A 17,496-nucleotide genomic window follows, 5' to 3' on the forward strand; every position below is an offset into this window, starting at 1 on the left:
AGTGCCATTAGGGGTGGGACCAATCATGTATAGTTCCATAAACATCAATATCTTTCAATTTTTTGAGATAATGATATACACAAACTCAAAAAGTAATGAATCAAAGAATAATAATCCCTTAGAGGAAGCTATCATCAAGACCATAAACCTAATTATAAGCCTAACTATATATGTACATCTTTTTTTGTTCAACTATATATTTACATTTACATAGTTGAAAAATATATGTACATTTAATTAAAAATAAATGAATAAAAACAGTATTTTTTATGCCTATAAACCTATAGGAAAAGAATCAAACCAACAACCAACAGAACATAACCGATAAAATTCCCCGACAAGAATCTATGTGATACGGTGCCGTTTTTAATAGAATCTTCCGACTGCGTTAGTGAATCCAACCGTAGTTTAGGATTCGGACCATATAGCTTAAGTACACCTGCCACGTCATCAACCGTAAGGTCAACTTTCTTGGTCCTCGGTCGGAGACTCGGATACATAACCGCCGACTCCTGCGAGCTATGTCCTAATCCCAACAAGTGACCGATCTCGTGAGTCGCCACAGACTCCAAGTCAACGGCCACCTCTGAAGATCCTTTCAAGTCATCGTCGACGATCCACGTCTCCGCCGCGTCGAGGTGAAGCCTCCCGTTCTCCGGCGCAAAAGCGTGTGCTAAAGTTCCAAGTACACCGTCAAACGGAAGCCCGTCACCGTGATCACCAGCGTAGAATCCGATCTTTAAATCAGCCGTCGTGAAATCGTCGACTTCCTCGAAACTCACCGGAATCACGCTTGACCACTGTGAAAAAGCTCGCCGGAAAACGGTTTTGACGTCTTCTGACGTCAAGTAATCGAGTTTGTGAGTTTTGGAGATAGCGTAGGTTAGCGTATCACGGTTCCATTTCGGTTTACCGTTGAAATACGTATAATGCGCCGTTGTGTGGAGGAAATCGTTGTTGATGGTCATGTGCGTATCGCTAACGCCACATCGCGGTAACGACATGAGAGTAACTGTACTCGTGTCGAGTCTTCCGGTTATTGGTAAACCGAGATTTTCTTGATACAGAGAGATTGCCGATTCCAGAGGACCATCGAACACGTCGGAAAATATTTCGGAGCCATCATTGACGTAACCGAATCGGTGGAGGTATCTTTTGAGCTCTGATACGCCGCTGACGTGGCTACCTATTTGGACATCTACAAGACGAGAGAAATCATGCCACGTGGAATTGCTGACGTGTATTATTTGAGTTGCTTTTGCTGTGGATTGTTCCGCCTCCGGCGTGTTTCTAGCGCCAAACCGGTAAGGGAAGCAGAACAAGATTAAAACAAAACAGAGAGCTCTGTTTCTTCTATAGATTAAATTACGAGACATTTGCCTGCGTGAGATTAAAAGATTCTGAATTTTTTTGATTTAAATAAGAAGTTCCGTGGAGGTAAGATCGATGGAGAAGAAAAGGTGAAAGAGAGACAGAAAAAGGGGAAAGACTTAAGTAGATTCTGACGTGAGGGTACATTTAAAACCTCAAAAGAATCTATGATTTGGACTACTACTTGGAAGTTGGTTCGTCGGGTGAACTGAACTTTTACAGGTTTAAGAATCATATATATGAAAGTTGGCCAACTCTCTCCATATGATTGACACATCATCACTTTAACATTTGCCATGTGTCCACTGAATAATTAATGTAAGCTCTTCAACTTTTAATTTATAGATTAATGATGTATTTATTATTTAATTTTACATATTTAATTATACTAATACTAAATTTATTTTGTTATTAAATGTTTTTCAATAAAATAATTTGATTGGTTTTCTCATACTCAAAAGATTTTTTTCTGTAATCTTAACTCAAATTATGAGTGTATAGTAGTCATGGATTAATTAATAGTTTGAATAGTTTGCATATTATTATATATATATATATATATATATATATATATATAATAAATCGTCGAGGGTGAAGAGTATGTAAGAAGTTTAATCATCAAATTCTTAGGTTTCGAGAATCCCAATATTACCCTCTATTTAATTAGTTTAAGACGAACATTGTTTAGGAATTGTGTGTATAATGCATTGTTGAGAATGTTGTTAAAAAAAATATATTTTAATACTAAGAATAATTACTTATTATATAAGTAAATGATTAGATAATTAAAAATTATATTTAAATTAAACGATAAAAAAATTTGAAAATACCGCAACGTAGCGCGGGTGATTACCTAGTACATTTGTAATAATTCCTTACTTGTTATATAATACGACAATTAACTACACGATTCAATTCGATTTGTGATCACCGTATCATGTATATGACTACGTGAATATTTCATAAACCAATGTTTAGAAGTTCGTGCTAATTGGATGGCAAAGATTTACTGACCAAATATTGTAATAGATTCGGCTTCTTTTACACACACCAAAAAAGAAGGCAAACAAAAAGTAAATCAAGCAACTAGAGGAATTAAACAAACAGAAAAAACATGATCTTTTTTAAAAAATGAGAGCTTACAAAGATTTTTTTTTTTTTTTATAGGAATAGAAATTTACTTGGACTATCACTTTCTAAATAGAGTTTTTTTTTTTTTTTTGTATTTGAGAGTGTAAAATATAGTAATAAAATTTTGTGAGGCGATATTGAATGCTAATTAGTTAGAGATTAATTAATGATAGCTTTTTTTGGTGACTATATATGTTGATTAAAGGATAAAATACCACAAAATATAATTTCAAATAAATGAAAATTATTGGATTGATATGTCTACTACATCACATCATACTGTATATCGGACATAAAAGCAAGTACGTAATTAATGGATTGATGATATTCGTGAGCTAATTAAGCTATGAGTGTGACATAGATAATATGGAACGGGTTCGTTGGAGTATAGTTGAGGTAGCTAATGAGTTTGTTGACCAGAATTAGGTAAATTTCAATTTCAATAATATATCCGATCCTTTTTTAACTGGAGTATTATTTAAGAATAATCAAGACCTTCTCAAGGTTTACTAGTTCAGATTCTTCGTTATTGGGAAAGTTTGTCTGAAGAAGAAATCCTTAGAATCATGGAGAGGGTTACGTGTGAGAGGAGACAACTAACAGAAGAGTCTCCTGTTGAACAAGATAGGGAGGTTGAACCAAAAGGATAAACAATTCTACCAATTAGCTTCAATTATTTAATTAGTTTTGTAGATTAGTCCTATCGTATTCAAACTCTCTTAAGCATACCATTGTTTTCTTCGTTGGAGGCTGCCTATGTTTATCTACTATTATTAAAAACTATAGATACGTCACATAAGAAATAAACAGATGTAATAAGATTAACCAACTAGATGAATTACCTTTGGTTGTTGAAAGGGAGATAAATTATAACTGATGGTGATGTAATGCATTCGGAGAAATTCTGAGAGAGACATGGACAATGGCACTAGAGGTGTCCCAACAAATTATATTTCCACACATTATTATTCGATTAGGGTTCCAAATTCCAACCACTTGTTTTTTTTATCCATATTGATTTATTCATATAAAACATATCATTATCGTATTTTATAGCGATAAAAACATGTGGATACTTTTAAAGAAGATAAAAAGATTAAAATAAAACGTTATTCAGTATATTTCGTAATTCTTTGTAGTACTAGGGACTTACCTGGACGGGATCAACTCGTGATCAATAAGACAAGTGGCCTAGGCTAGTGATCGCATTGCACATATCGTTTGGGTGCTATGCTTAAGGTTTTCCTTTAAGGAAGAGTATGTGTCATTATTTGTGACAGAGGAGATTTGCATTCGCGCAATGCTACTGATTTTCAATTTTCCACTCTTGTCACGAGTACTGTTGAGAGTTAAAAGGTTCATTGTCAAGAACATAATCGGCATTTTAGTCTTTTGGACTCAACATTTGCATTAATTGTATTCAATATAGATGGACCATGGAGGCGTGAATATTGTTCTAACTGCTAAGGACATCATATCTCGATATACTAGCTTGACCAAATGGTTGAGCTCTTTACATACTCTTCCTCAATCACTCGTAAAATTGAACAAAAAAATTTCAAATCCCCCGTTTCAAGGAAATTATTTAATATTCTTTCATCCTTATTTCAAACTCACTATATAAATTAAAATATTGCTTATTTATAAGCTCATTATACAAATTCCATATAGATTCTCGTCCCTTTGATTAATAAACGTCAACTAATTAACGGTAATAACTTATTATATAGTACCTTACAAATCTCTAGATTGGTGGTCCAACGGTATTTGGATCAACACCATTGAAATAATTTAGTTTATTGCCGATTTAAAGTAGATTAATTATCCTAATGACAAATATGATTTTTTTTTTCTTCTTTTTGTCATCACAAATATGAATTGGTATCCTCATTGGCCTGATTAACATTTCTAATTACGGATCTTACCTCTTCGTGCCAAAGAAGACATTTGGAAATATATGACCCCCATAAACCAAATATATGTTTCTTATTAATGTTGTGGAATTTGGGACATTTTTTAAAATGGACAAAAGAAGACAGAAACAATTTTCCTACCCAAAATGGCGTCCTTAATTTTTTCATTAAATTGTAAAGCCTGTTTCAAAAGAAAATTGACTTTTTGTTGTGATAGTATAAAAAATGACATTTGACTTTTTAAGTGACACCAAGATTCTGACAATAACGAATTATATCCATGCTAATTAATTGATAGCTTAATTAACAATTGCGCAACATAACGTGATCAAATTAATTAAGCTACATATCAGGCCTTGATCCGTGGTCCAAATAATCATCCTACTAAAGAAAACCAGCTTGTTATAGTAAAAAGCCGAATTCGTGTAAAAATCGGTTTAAAATATTCGGTATAGACTCTAATCTCGATTTACTCCGGTTTGGTTATCGTGTGTGTGATCGTAACTTGCCGGTGGATTTGCGACGGACACGTGGGATGTTGTAATTGTCTCACGTGACTCATCGTAACTACCTTTAAATTCGCTACTGTGATTTTCCAGATTCTTATGTACATTTGTGACTTCTTCGGTCTATTTTTGTTATGTTTCCAAAAAGACATGAATGAAGAAACATTATTACAGTTTCTTTTCTTCCCTTAAGCCTATTTAAAATTGATATTTCTAAATTCGAACTATTTATTCACTAGTCGAAGCCTTTTAACGCAAATCTGAGCTCTTAAGTGGCGCAAAAACCGGTTTAATATGTAAATAGTAACTCGGTTTAGATTAATTTCGGGTTATTTTTGTGATTAGTGTAGTTAACTAATTAATTCAGGTGAATAATTATATTAGAGAGAAATAAATTTCAGGACAAAAAGGCAAAGCTTTGGTACTGTCTCTTCTCTTCTCCGTCTTCTTCACCATTTCGAAAAATCTCAAAACTTTACAGAGAGAAAGAGAGATCCTTTACATATACTTCACTGTCTTCTTGAAAACCCTAATCCTCCGATCTGTTTAACCTCCGATCAAGAGAGATTTCTTCAGCTTGTGTGTATCAGATTCCTTTGGATTCCCCGATTCTTCGTCGTATCGAATCGGGGGATGGCATTTCCGTGAAATCAGTGATGAAATTGGAGGTGAGAAGAAGTTATTTCTATCTATGGGCGTAGTAGCTGAGGTTTGGAGGTCGAGCGTGAGGCTATTAACGAACTCGCCTCAGCTTAACGGTGGCTCTCACAAGAGTGCGTTATGGAAGTGGCGATTTTTCTCTGCTCAGCCCAAAAGAACCGTAATGTGGACATGGGTTTGTGGTTTCATGCTTTTCTCTTTAGGAGTCATCTCACTTTTCACTGGTCACGTTGTCTCGCACCTTGAGTGGTATTCTCAGCAATTAAGCAAACGGAGCTTACTGGTACCTTTTAGCTTACTTAGTGTTTCGTTTGTTACTTCTTCTGCTCAATTTTGTAACCAAGTAGTGAAATTGGATGTTATTCTTCAGGATATGAGCCGTCGAGAACCAATTGATGTATGGAAGTCAAAATATTCGAAGTTTTTCTATGGATGCAGTGAGAGAGGAAGGAACTTCCTTCGTAAGTCAGATCTTCTTACATGTGTTGTTCTTGCCTCATTGAATAAGGGGTTATAAGAAAGTGAAAGTTTTGTCCTTTTTCCAAATTGATCTTGGATACTAGAAAGAAAAGTCTGTGGCTTTATTGATCTAACAGCATATTTGACTTAGCCTCTTTTTTAGTTTGGTTAATAAAAGCACATTTTGCTTTCTGGCAATATAAATTGGGAATTTGTTGATGTACAAGTGAATTAGGCTTCCAATATTTCTTGTTCTTTTATCATTGAAACTTTGTTGTGTAGATGAATTTTCCTCTCACATTTGTTTCAATCTTGTTTTGGGGTATGCAGCTGCTGTCCAGGAGCAGTCATCTAATGGATATTTGCTTATTGCAGCTAGTGGAGGCCTTAACCAACAAAGAACAGGAGTAAGTGAAATTATGTGTCAAGAATAAACGTGTTAGGATATTACAATTATATTGCTTATTTGCCCAACTAAAAAAGATTATGCTGCTTATTGTCCTTAGGGAGTTAGGACCTGCATTTTGAAAATAATGTTCTCTTTGTGTGCAGATAACTGATGCAGTGGTTGTTGCACGGATTCTTAATGCTACTTTAGTTGTACCCGAGTTGGATCACCATTCTTACTGGAAAGATGACAGGTAACTTTAGCAAGTTTTGGCAAGTGACCATCTTCAGTTGCCGTATCAATTACTTACTGAAATGTATCATCTAAATCTGTTTGTAACGCAAAACATTTACTGAAAAGGTTACTTTGTTCGCTGTGCAGTGACTTCAGTGACATTTTTGATGTTAACTGGTTCATATCTTCTCTCGCCAAAGATGTGACTATAGTAAAGAGAGTTCCCGACAGAGTCATGCGTGCGATGGAGAAACCTCCTTATACCACACGTGTGCCTCGAAAGTCTACTCTTGAGTATTATCTTGACCAAGTATTGCCAATTCTCACGAGGAGACATGTAAGACTATGTCACCTAAGAATCAAATTGTTTTAGTTACTTTATCAAATAGAATCATAGGTATTACTATTCATCTTTAGTTTTATCATCTTATAGCTAATTCATGTTTGTTGAAATCTTGCAGGTTTTACAATTGACAAAGTTTGACTACAGACTAGCAAATGATCTAGATGAAGACATGCAAAAGTTGCGCTGCAGGGTCAACTATCATGCTTTAAGATTCACAAAGCGGATACAATCAGTTGGGATGAAAGTGGTCAAGAGGATGAGAAAGATGGCCAAACGTTTTATTGCTGTCCATTTGAGGTTTATTAAGTTTCTTTAACAACCCATATTAGATTGTGTTCCCTGATTTTTGCTTAATAGTCTCAATCATGTTATAAGCATGACATCTTCATCTCCATGTTATTTATGTAACCATACTTTTACGAACTGCAGATTTGAGCCTGACATGCTAGCCTTTTCTGGTTGTGACTTTGGTGGGGGTGAAAAAGAGAGAGCTGAGCTAGCAGAAATAAGAAAACGATGGGACACATTGCCTGTGAGTTCAATATGTTCTTTTACATAACTTTCTTAATTTTCCAAGTTCTCTGCGTTATTCCTCTACGGCTCTACCTATGCAATAAACTGAAACTTGATATGTGTGTTTGCGCTTCTTATATTAAGAAATATGTTTATATATCTTGTTACATTCTTGATAATATCATAAAATAAGACCATTACACCCAAATTTTATTTTCTTGTGGAGAAGTTGTTTGGAGTTACAAAATCTCACTAGCCAATCACCGCAGGATCTGGACCCTCTTGAAGAAAGAAAGCGTGGGAAATGCCCTCTTACACCTCATGAAGTGGGCTTAATGCTGCGCGCTCTTGGTTTTACAAACGACACATATATCTATGTCGCATCTGGAGAAATATATGGTGGTGAAAAGACACTGAAACCACTGAGAGAGCTGTTTCCAAACTTTTACACCAAGGAAATGCTTGCCAACGATGAGCTCAAGCCTCTGCTTCCCTATTCTTCACGCCTTGCTGCCATTGACTACATTGTTAGTGACGAAAGCGATGTGTTTATCACTAATAATAATGGAAATATGGCCAAGATTCTTGCAGGCCGAAGGTAAGGATATTTTCCACTTGTCCCCATTAAAGATTTGCTGTTAAAAACTGTTTTCCAGTACGAAACAACAGGCGATAGCATCTTATCATCTGTTACTTTGAAATAAGTAGGCGATATATAAATATACTGCCCTTGCTTTGCCACATAGAATTAAATAGATTTGGTAGAGGCTTACCATAGCTACACGGCGCATTCTAATTCACGTTCGTACTGGTTGCATTTGCATCAATATAGACCCACGTGGAATTTGTTGTTCATGTATTGCTTGAACGGCCATGCTCGTTAATATACTAAACCCATCAGACACGAGATCATGACAGTTCTGAGTATGAATTTACAGGAGGTACATGGGTCACAAGAGGACCATCAGGCCAAATGCAAAGAAGCTCAGTGCATTGTTCATGGACCGGGAAAAGATGGAGTGGCAAACTTTCGCCAAAAAAGTGAAATCTTGTCAACGTGGATTCATGGGTGATCCAGATGAGTTCAAACCAGGACGCGGTGAATTCCACGAGTACCCGCAATCTTGCATTTGTCAGAGACCCTTCTCTTACGACAAAACCTCAACGGATGATGAAGAAGAAGACATGTCAGAAGAGAACCACAACAGCACCAGCCCTGGACATGTACATTTGTCTTCAGCAGACAATGAGCGCGACGAAGTTTTCCCTGACTAGCAAATTGGTTCTGAGGTCGCTGGAGATTTTACTGTAACCAGGTAAAGTCAAATTACAAACTTTTTTTTGTAGGAGAATAGTATAACATGCAAGCATAAGAATGTTCAGGATATAATTAGAAAGTCTTAATGTTGTTTCAGCTGTTGTAAGGAGATTGATCAATCACAGTAGATCGAGGAGAGGAATAGGAGGCTTCCCGCGTAGCTACTTGTTGCTTCAAGTGTTCATAGATACTTCTATCGAATAGGCATACATAACCCAAGCTCTCTCTTTGTTTCTTTCTGATTTTGAAACACCACCAAAACTCTCTCTTGTCTTGTACTTGTCTTATATTATTACCTCATATCTAGTTTTTGGTTTTCTTTTGTATTCCCTTAGATTTCCTGAAATGTATAATCAAGTTTTCATCTGATTCCTAACATCCTTTTGTTTGTATTTCATTTTGAAAATCAGAAAATATGTGGTTTCACTCAAAGTTTAAGTATTCTTTTTTTGTCCGATTTTAAGATTGGCTTATTTGATGAAAATTCAGTAGAATTCAAAACTCGATTTGAAAAATATTATAAATATTTAAGTTGTAAAAAATCAGTGTTTAAGGCTTAAGACTCTCTAGTAGTGCGAGAAGCTTCACCTGGGATTTAACCAAAACACACTCCAGACTTCTAGGCCTACCAAGCGTAATCACCAACACACGAAGCGTCTCACATTTCAACACGTGTCAGTTTTCACACGTGGAATATTTTCATTGGTGGTATCTCTGAATCTTATTCCACGTCAGTGTCTCTTCTCAATAATTATATAAATGCACTCTTGTCTCCATTTGTTTACTTTTCTTTCCTCAAGTTTTCTCCAGAACCTGACGGAAAAAAACTTGAATCTGCAAATCGACTTCCCCCGGAGAATGCGATCGGAGATCGGAAACTGGTCGTTATCTCCGCTTCACTCTCTCAGATTACATCTTAGTTTTATCAAGTTTCTTTGATTCAAATTTACCTGCTCCAATTGCTTTTTCTTTCTCTTCATCGGAAATTTCTACGAATGCTTCTGTTTGTTCGCTTTGAAAGTTGCTTAATCATAACATTTTCGTCTTCGATTCTATATGCGTTAGTAATTATACTCTGTCTAAGCTTTCCTAGAGGTGATAAATCGGTGGATCGTAGCGGCAGTGATCGATTTGAAGTTTGAAATCTAATCGCATGTAACTTTGTTGGATTTATTCTGTTTCTAGGGCTTTTGATTCTAATGTGGTTGCTTCTATATAACTGCAGAGGAATTGCTGCTCTCTACTCGCGGTGTTTAGTTTACGATTGGAATATGGGGAAGATATTTAGCTGGTTAGTGGTGTTATTGTCATTGATCTCATTAGTCCCTGTTCCATCGGAATCGGCTGTTTTGAGTGTAGATCTAGGTTCAGAATGGGTTAAAGTTGCCGTAGTTAATCTGAAACGAGGACAGAGTCCAATCTCTGTAGCCATTAATGAGATGTCCAAGAGGAAATCCCCAGCTTTAGTAGCATTTCAATCTGGAGACCGGTTACTAGGCGAGGAGGCTGCGGGAATAACGGCTCGTTATCCGAATAAAGTTTATTCACAACTGAGGGATATGGTGGGAAAACCTTTCAAACATGTTAAGGATTTCATTGATTCTGTCTACTTGCCTTTTGATATTGTAGAAGATTCTAGAGGTGCAGTTGGTATTAAGATCGATGACGGTTCGACTGTTTACTCAGTGGAGGAGTTGTTAGCTATGATCTTGGGTTATGCCTCAAATCTAGCTGAGTTCCATGCTAAAATCCCAGTGAAGGATATGGTTGTTTCAGTTCCACCTTACTTTGGACAGGCTGAGAGACGGGGTTTGATCCAGGCTTCTCAGTTGGCTGGGGTTAATGTCCTCTCCCTGGTTAATGAGCATTCCGGTGCTGCTTTGCAATATGGGATTGATAAGGATTTTGCTAATGGGTCGAGACATGTCATATTTTATGACATGGGTTCAAGTAGTACTTACGCAGCCCTTGTCTATTACTCAGCTTACAGTGAGAAGGAATATGGCAAGACTGTTTCTGTCAACCAATTTCAGGTTAATAATGCTCTTCTATTATATGACTCGGATTTTTTTGAGATATATTGTATTTTGTGGTTTCTTCATTTTTTCCTTCTTGGAACATGTGTGACACAAGCTCAGCGTACTAATTTGTATTCGTTTGGTCTGCTTTCAGTTGGAATAGATTTTCAATATGGGTCATGATATATTTATGTTAATGTAGGTCAAGGATGTTAGATGGGACTTGGGACTTGGAGGACAGAGTATGGAGATGCGCTTGGTAGAGCACTTTGCAGATGAGTTTAATAAACAGCTCGGTAATGGAGTTGATGTGAGGAAGTTCCCCAAAGCAATGGCTAAATTGAAAAAACAAGTCAAGCGTACAAAGGAAATTTTGAGTGCAAACACTGCGGCTCCAATATCTGTGGAATCTCTTCATGATGATCGTGACTTCAGGTATAACTACAATATTTGGGTTTCTCTATTTCCCCAGCACATCGAAAATTGGCTGCAAAAGTGTTATAATGATGTCTCATGCTCTAAATTGCATCATGATTGGTCTAATTTTTGTGATGTGCGTGATATTCTAACCTACTTATCTTTTTTCAGGAGCACAATTACCCGTGAGAAGTTTGAGGAACTGTGTAAAGATCTGTGGGAGAGATCTCTTACACCTTTAAAAGATGTGCTCAAGCATTCAGGTTTGAAGATTGATGATATATCTGCAGTGGAACTAATAGGAGGAGCTACTAGAGTTCCCAAACTACAGGTAGGTTTTCATGCTCTCAAAGCCAATCAATTTGGCATTCTCATCCAAAACTGGGGGACTTTCACTTTTTTTTTCTTTTCAAATGAAGCTAAGATATAATTTTTGTTTTAATTACAGAGCACAATCCAGGAATTTATTGGGAAACAACAGTTAGACAAACATCTAGACGCTGATGAGGCTATTGTCCTCGGCTCAGCACTACATGCTGCTAACTTGAGCGATGGAATTAAATTGAAACGTAGGCTAGGTATAGTTGATGGTTCCCCCTATGGTTTTCTGGTTGAGTTGGAAGGCCCTAATGTTAAGAAAGATGAGAGCACAAAGCAGCAACTCGTACCACGGATGAAAAAGCTACCCAGCAAGGTACCGCATTACATTCAAAATCTGTTTAAGCTTAGAAACATTTCTGTCTTGTAATAATTCTGTGTACCTGATTCTCTTACAGATGTTCAGATCCTTTGTCCTTGACAAAGATTTTGACGTGTCACTTGCTTATGAGTCTGAGGGTATTCTACCACCAGGAACCACCTCCCCTGTGTTTGCACAGTATTCTGTCTCTGGTTTGGCGGATGCATCTGAGAAGTAAGAGCTTAAAGTTTGTTCTCTGAATGTTCTGTTTATCTTTCTGTTTGGAGAGATATATGTTTTCTTAATATGGAAAATCTTCGAATAAGTTGATAAATGTAAGTTCATTGATATGGACAGATATTCTTCTCGGAATCTATCAGCACCTATCAAGGCAAATCTGCATTTCTCTCTAAGTAGAAGTGGGATTCTCAGTCTAGATCGAGGAGATGCTGTAATTGAAATCACAGAATGGGTAGACGTTCCTAAGAAGAACGTGACTATTGATAGTAACACAACTACATCAACAGGCAATGCCACTGACGAGAATTCACAAGAAAATAAAGAAGACCTGCAAACCGATGCTGAAAACAGCACTGCTTCAAATACAACAGCAGAAGAGCCAGCTGTTGCTTCTCTGGGCACAGAAAAAAAGCTGAAGAAGCGGACATTCAGAATACCTCTGAAGGTGGTATCCTGAATTTATTGTTTCCAAGATTTTCTTGATTCATTTCATTACCACCAACCAATTCTGTGTGAATATATAACTTGTAGGTAGTTGAGAAAACTGTTGGACCTGGAGCACCATTTTCGAAAGAGTCTCTTGCTGAAGCTAAGATAAAATTAGAAGCCTTGGACAAGAAAGATAGGGAAAGAAGAAGAACGGCTGAGTTAAAAAACAACCTTGAATCTTATATATATGCTACCAAAGAGAAGGTGTGTGCTTATATATAGATCACTATCTCTGCTGCTTCATGGATTTTTTGTTGCTATAGTCTTCGTTTCCCCTGTAGCTATTTTTTGTCTTTGGTTGGCATTCCTCTCAAAATTCTTAAGTGTTGGTTTTATTTTGTTCATGGTGCAGCTGGAAACACCCGAGTTTGAAAAGATATCCACCCAAGAAGAGCGCAAGGCGTTTGTTGAAAAGCTTGATGAGGCATGAATAAATTTTCTTTTGAACTATATAATATTATTTGATTCCAATGATGAGTGTAATCGTTTGACACTGAGGACGGTCTTGTGTGTTTCAGGTGCAAGATTGGCTTTACATGGATGGAGAAGATGCTAATGCCACAGAGTTTGAGAAGCGGCTTGACTCACTTAAAGCCATCGGCAGTCCCATATCTTTCCGGTTTGTTCCCAGCTCGTTTTGATTGAACCGGAGCTTCCTGAGTATTTCTTACGAACCATTTGTTTATACATCTGTACAGATCAGAGGAGCTTACAGCACGACCAGTAGCAATTGAATATGCTAGGAAATACCTAACTGAACTCAAAGAGGTACTCAGACATTACATGATTTTGCAGTTTTCTCATGATCAGAAAAAAAAAAAAAGACAAACTGCTGAGTTTCAACCACATTTGCAGATCATAAAAGAATGGGAGACGAACAAAACTTGGCTTCCAAAAGAAAAAATCGACGAGGTTTGTTTTACTCATCTAATAAGTGAAAATACACAAGCTCTTTTTAAAACTTCTGGCGAGCACATGCTAAACTGCGTTTTCCGATTCAGGTCTCAAAGGAAGCAGAGAAAGTAAAAAGCTGGTTAGATAAGAATGTGGCTGAGCAAGAAAAGTGAGTTTTGATTCACTTTCTTTAAATTACAGTCTAAACATATATAGAGAGACTAAATATCAAACTTGTCACAGGACTTCTCTGTGGAGCAAACCGGTGTTCACGTCCACTGAAGTGTACGCTAAAGTATTTACTCTACAAGACAAGGTAAGAAAAGAGAATGGCTACATAAAAAAAAGTCAGTAAGTTGCACCGAAAAGGTTTTGACATTTGGGTTTAAATTGAATTATAGGTCACAAAGGTGAATAAGATCCCAAAGCCAAAGCCAAAGATAGAGAAAGTAACCAAGACGGAGAACACAACAAAGGAGGAGGAACAATCAAAATCCTCTGATGAAGCTGCCAAAGAAGAAGAAAGTCACGACGAGCTTTGATTAAGGATATATAATAAATAGAGTTTTCGTTAATTTTTGTGTTTTTAAGAGGGAAAATAGGATTAAAAGTAGGCAGCTGAGATGAGCAAAAGGATTTTATTCCTTTCTCCTCAACTTCTTCACATCACCATTAGAAACGGAATATTCTGTGTTTTTGTTTTTCATTATATCAAGTTTTGGTCTCTCTATTTCTATAACTGAATCTTCAATATATTTAGTAGAAGTTTATAACCAACATCAGTTTCTTTATGTTAAGACACTTGATAGATTGCTTCACTAAACTTCACCTTTACTAATAACTAGTGTGCATACTGAATGATGATGTATGCTGCACCAACAAACAGAAAATGGTATAAGTTACATTCTATAGCCATAAATCCTAGACGACTGACTACAAAGTGTTTTCGGCGAATGTAACGCAACGTGATAGCCTTGACGTAACTAGATAGCTCGTGAGATTATGTCACTTATAATGTCAAAACCTTATTATAGCCTTGAGACACTAGAGACGAAGGTGCTTCTTTGGACGGTGCATTTAATGTCGAGTCTGTCCCATATGGACAATCTACTGACTATAAGAACGGTTTTTGAGTTGATTAGAAATCTTGGTGTGTGCTAAAAGAGTGTTGATCCATCGGAATTGTTCAGTTAGACGAGCCAACAGTGCAGCCTCTATAACCTTTTTGCATGTTAAAGCTATGTGCCCTGTCACATACTGATTGTCTAGAAATCTAAGTACTTCGTTAGACTTTTTGGTGTATCCGTTTCGACAGATGTGTTGCGGTCTGGTTGGTGACTGAAAATTAAAAACTCATTGATATATAGATTTATAAAGCGTTATGAATTATTTCTAATGAATAAGACAATCTATAAAGACGCAGCAACCTATGTATTAATGCAAACACCATTGTAGTATTTATATTATTATGGAGACAGAACAAAAAAAATTGTTGAGGGAAGATGTTAATACTAATAATAGAAAATAAATGAAGCGTCGGTGTGAAGTTGATGATTAAAAACGCGTAAGAGAGGGATAGAAGAAGAAAGAAAAGACACGAACCATAATAAACACATTGAAATCAGGTGGAGTATGTCGTTGAAGCTGTGCTAACACTTGACACAACAGCTCACGTACACACCCAATTCAATCCAAACAAATAAAATACAATTCCGAAAACATAAGTTTTATTTGTATATATCGTAAGAACCAATATTAAACTGAAACATAACTTTTCTTGTAAATCATTCAAGTTCAAAATATATCTTACTTAAAATAAGCAGATATATATGTTAAACTTATGAACCAAACATATACTGCCTATAAAAATTTAAACAACCCATCCTATTATTGTGAATTCTATGAAGTAAATTCGGATTAAAACATCCCATCGCAATAAACCAAAAATGTAAACACAAAAAGAAAAGCATCTCTAGTATATTTAGAGACCCACGTACAGTACTTGATCTACTGGAGCATTCATCGTATGTTATAGGTGACTGCTAAACTAAAGAGAAGAATTATTTTTCTTCTAGTCCCACCACATATTGGATCAAAGAAGTAGAAAGTTTTCTCCTACATATTATAGTAGAATGAAAAATTACTCTGAATTCTTCTCTTCTATTCTTATACCAGTCACACCCATAGATTTTATGGTAAACGAGATCACTCCTATATCAGCTCCTAGTAAATAACAAAGAAGTTTTCAGTACTGAATTATATCAATCTTTATCGTGAATGTTTCCGTACGTATGGTATTTGTCCTTTTTTCAAAATAAGAATTATGAGCTTGTTGATTGATTATTCAAGGATGAACTTATGAAATATCCTTTTGCCAGAGCTTGGTTAATCCCAAAACATTTCGTATTGTAGTTCTAAAAAGGTAAAAGAGGAATGAAAATTATAATTGGGTAGTAAAGTTTGGTGGGACTTGCAAGTTTCATTCAATAAGGTTTCGTTTATTATGAATGCACCGCCATATTGTGAAAGTGAAAATGACGTTGCACCAAACTAAACAATTAATTCCCCCTCATGCAAGATATTGATCCTCTTCAAGTTTTTCTTCTTTGGTACGGTGACCTTCCTCAATGACAATGAGTCAATAACAAAAAGAAAAACTTTGCGTTTCATTTACTAATTTATTTTCCAATTTTAGTTTAATAGATATATCATGCCAAAACGTTGGGAATGTATATTTTTCATACGTGCGTAATTTTTATTCTTCCGGTTAAGTATTCCCAAACTTTAACAACAAATTCCGTTTTCATGTTTTACACAAAACTATTGTAAAGTTGATTAACCACATTAGCTATATGACTAAATTATTATTTTTGGTTCAGTTGACTAAGAAAATAGAAACTGTCTAACCTATGATGGGACCAGACAACAGTATCTCATAGCATTATTGAAGTTTGGTTAGTTTTCATTAAATGAAAAGAATATATATGCAGGTTATCTTCTAGTCCCAAAGTGACAATGACTTGTCTTGTTTGGAATTGGACTGATTAAAGATAAATACAAAAATATTTACTATATGAGGATACATAATGTGTAAGTTTATAACAACTGCCAATATAACTATCAAAATATCATACAAAAGCATGATCGCAAATTAAAAATGGTACGTAACATGTAAGAAAACGAATTAGCCACCAGTTGATAGTAGTCTCATTTGACATCTATTGTTCTATTAGAAGTTAAAAAAAAAAAAAAAAAACTATATGAAAGGTAAACCATTCCCAATATAACGTAATAAACATAACCATCGAGTATCAACCAAAATCATGACCACAATATGTCAAGATGAAAGTCTATTAGTTATTTGTATGTTAGCTTAAGTGAAAAAAGTGGATGTGGGTGAGTGAGCGGTTACAATCGATGATGAATGAGTAACCGTACGAATTGATATTGTCAACTATCAAACGTTAAATTTTCAACTCAATAATTAATCAACATTTGATATTCGTGAAGTAACTTTTCACAAAAAGTACTCTTTGATAAGATGATTTATGTCCATAAAACTAATTGCTTCAACTACATTATTGTCAATATTTGATATCAATCAATTCTCTATGCTTCCATGTGCAAGTCTTATCGATGTGATTGAAATTTAACTTATGGTGTAATCTTTTTGTAACAATCGTTTCTATTTCATATTTTAAATGTGAAATTTATCAAATAGGAATCATACTAGAAGGTCTCATATATATTGAACCGAATAAATAATATTTAATCATTTTTATGATATATATCAATCGCTTAAATCCGCAACTAACAACTTTATTTACAGGTAGATGTCTATCATTTACACAAATTTTTGTCTTGTTTGCGGTTCGATCTCCTGCCTAGCAAGGATTCCGATGAGATAAGAAGGCAATCTT

At 35.7% G+C, this 17,496-nt stretch overlaps 3 protein-coding genes and 1 non-coding gene across 6 annotated transcripts; 3 read left to right on the forward strand and 1 right to left on the reverse strand.

Moving 5' to 3' along the window:
• Positions 1 to 32: 32 nt before the first annotated feature.
• On the reverse strand, positions 33 to 1,738 carry AT4G16640 (Matrixin family protein). The gene has a single exon (NM_117765.4). The coding sequence runs from the start codon at positions 1,374 to 1,376 to the stop codon at positions 282 to 284; it is 1,095 nt and encodes a 364-aa protein (NP_193397.1). The 5' UTR covers positions 1,377 to 1,738; the 3' UTR covers positions 33 to 281.
• Positions 1,739 to 3,672: 1,934 nt separating this feature from the next.
• U1.11p lies at positions 3,673 to 3,727 on the forward strand. The gene has a single exon (NR_142011.1). It is a non-coding gene; the product is annotated as an other RNA (small nuclear RNA).
• A 1,085-nt stretch (positions 3,728 to 4,812) lies between these two features.
• AT4G16650 (O-fucosyltransferase family protein) lies at positions 4,813 to 9,295 on the forward strand. Of its 2 annotated transcripts, NM_001341122.1 has the most exons (11): positions 4,813 to 4,864; positions 5,323 to 5,864; positions 5,952 to 6,042; positions 6,371 to 6,447; positions 6,593 to 6,681; positions 6,810 to 6,999; positions 7,124 to 7,305; positions 7,438 to 7,540; positions 7,791 to 8,119; positions 8,460 to 8,837; positions 8,937 to 9,295. In NM_001341122.1, exons 2-10 carry the CDS (start codon positions 5,613 to 5,615, stop codon positions 8,794 to 8,796), a joined length of 1,650 nt encoding a protein of 549 aa, NP_001319965.1. In that variant the 5' UTR covers positions 4,813 to 4,864; positions 5,323 to 5,612; the 3' UTR covers positions 8,797 to 8,837; positions 8,937 to 9,295. The 2 variants fall into 2 exon arrangements, with proteins under 2 accessions (NP_001319965.1, NP_567509.2); NM_117766.5 differs by lacking the exon at positions 4,813 to 4,864 and having other exon boundaries at positions 5,265 to 5,864.
• A 289-nt stretch (positions 9,296 to 9,584) lies between these two features.
• AT4G16660 (heat shock protein 70 (Hsp 70) family protein) lies at positions 9,585 to 14,393 on the forward strand. Of its 2 annotated transcripts, NM_117767.4 has the most exons (15): positions 9,585 to 9,720; positions 10,065 to 10,872; positions 11,060 to 11,292; positions 11,446 to 11,605; positions 11,723 to 11,968; positions 12,051 to 12,187; positions 12,311 to 12,638; positions 12,725 to 12,886; positions 13,035 to 13,106; positions 13,201 to 13,301; positions 13,381 to 13,450; positions 13,538 to 13,594; positions 13,684 to 13,745; positions 13,820 to 13,892; positions 13,978 to 14,393. In NM_117767.4, exons 2-15 carry the CDS (start codon positions 10,111 to 10,113, stop codon positions 14,116 to 14,118), a joined length of 2,604 nt encoding a protein of 867 aa, NP_567510.1. In that variant the 5' UTR covers positions 9,585 to 9,720; positions 10,065 to 10,110; the 3' UTR covers positions 14,119 to 14,393. The 2 variants fall into 2 exon arrangements, with proteins under 2 accessions (NP_567510.1, NP_001329751.1); NM_001341123.1 differs by having other exon boundaries at positions 9,585 to 10,872.
• The last annotated feature ends 3,103 nt before the right edge of the window (positions 14,394 to 17,496 follow it).

Source organism: Arabidopsis thaliana, chromosome 4 (assembly GCF_000001735.4).
Source record: "Arabidopsis thaliana chromosome 4, partial sequence".
In the NCBI taxonomy this organism is placed as follows: domain Eukaryota; kingdom Viridiplantae; phylum Streptophyta; class Magnoliopsida; order Brassicales; family Brassicaceae; genus Arabidopsis; species Arabidopsis thaliana.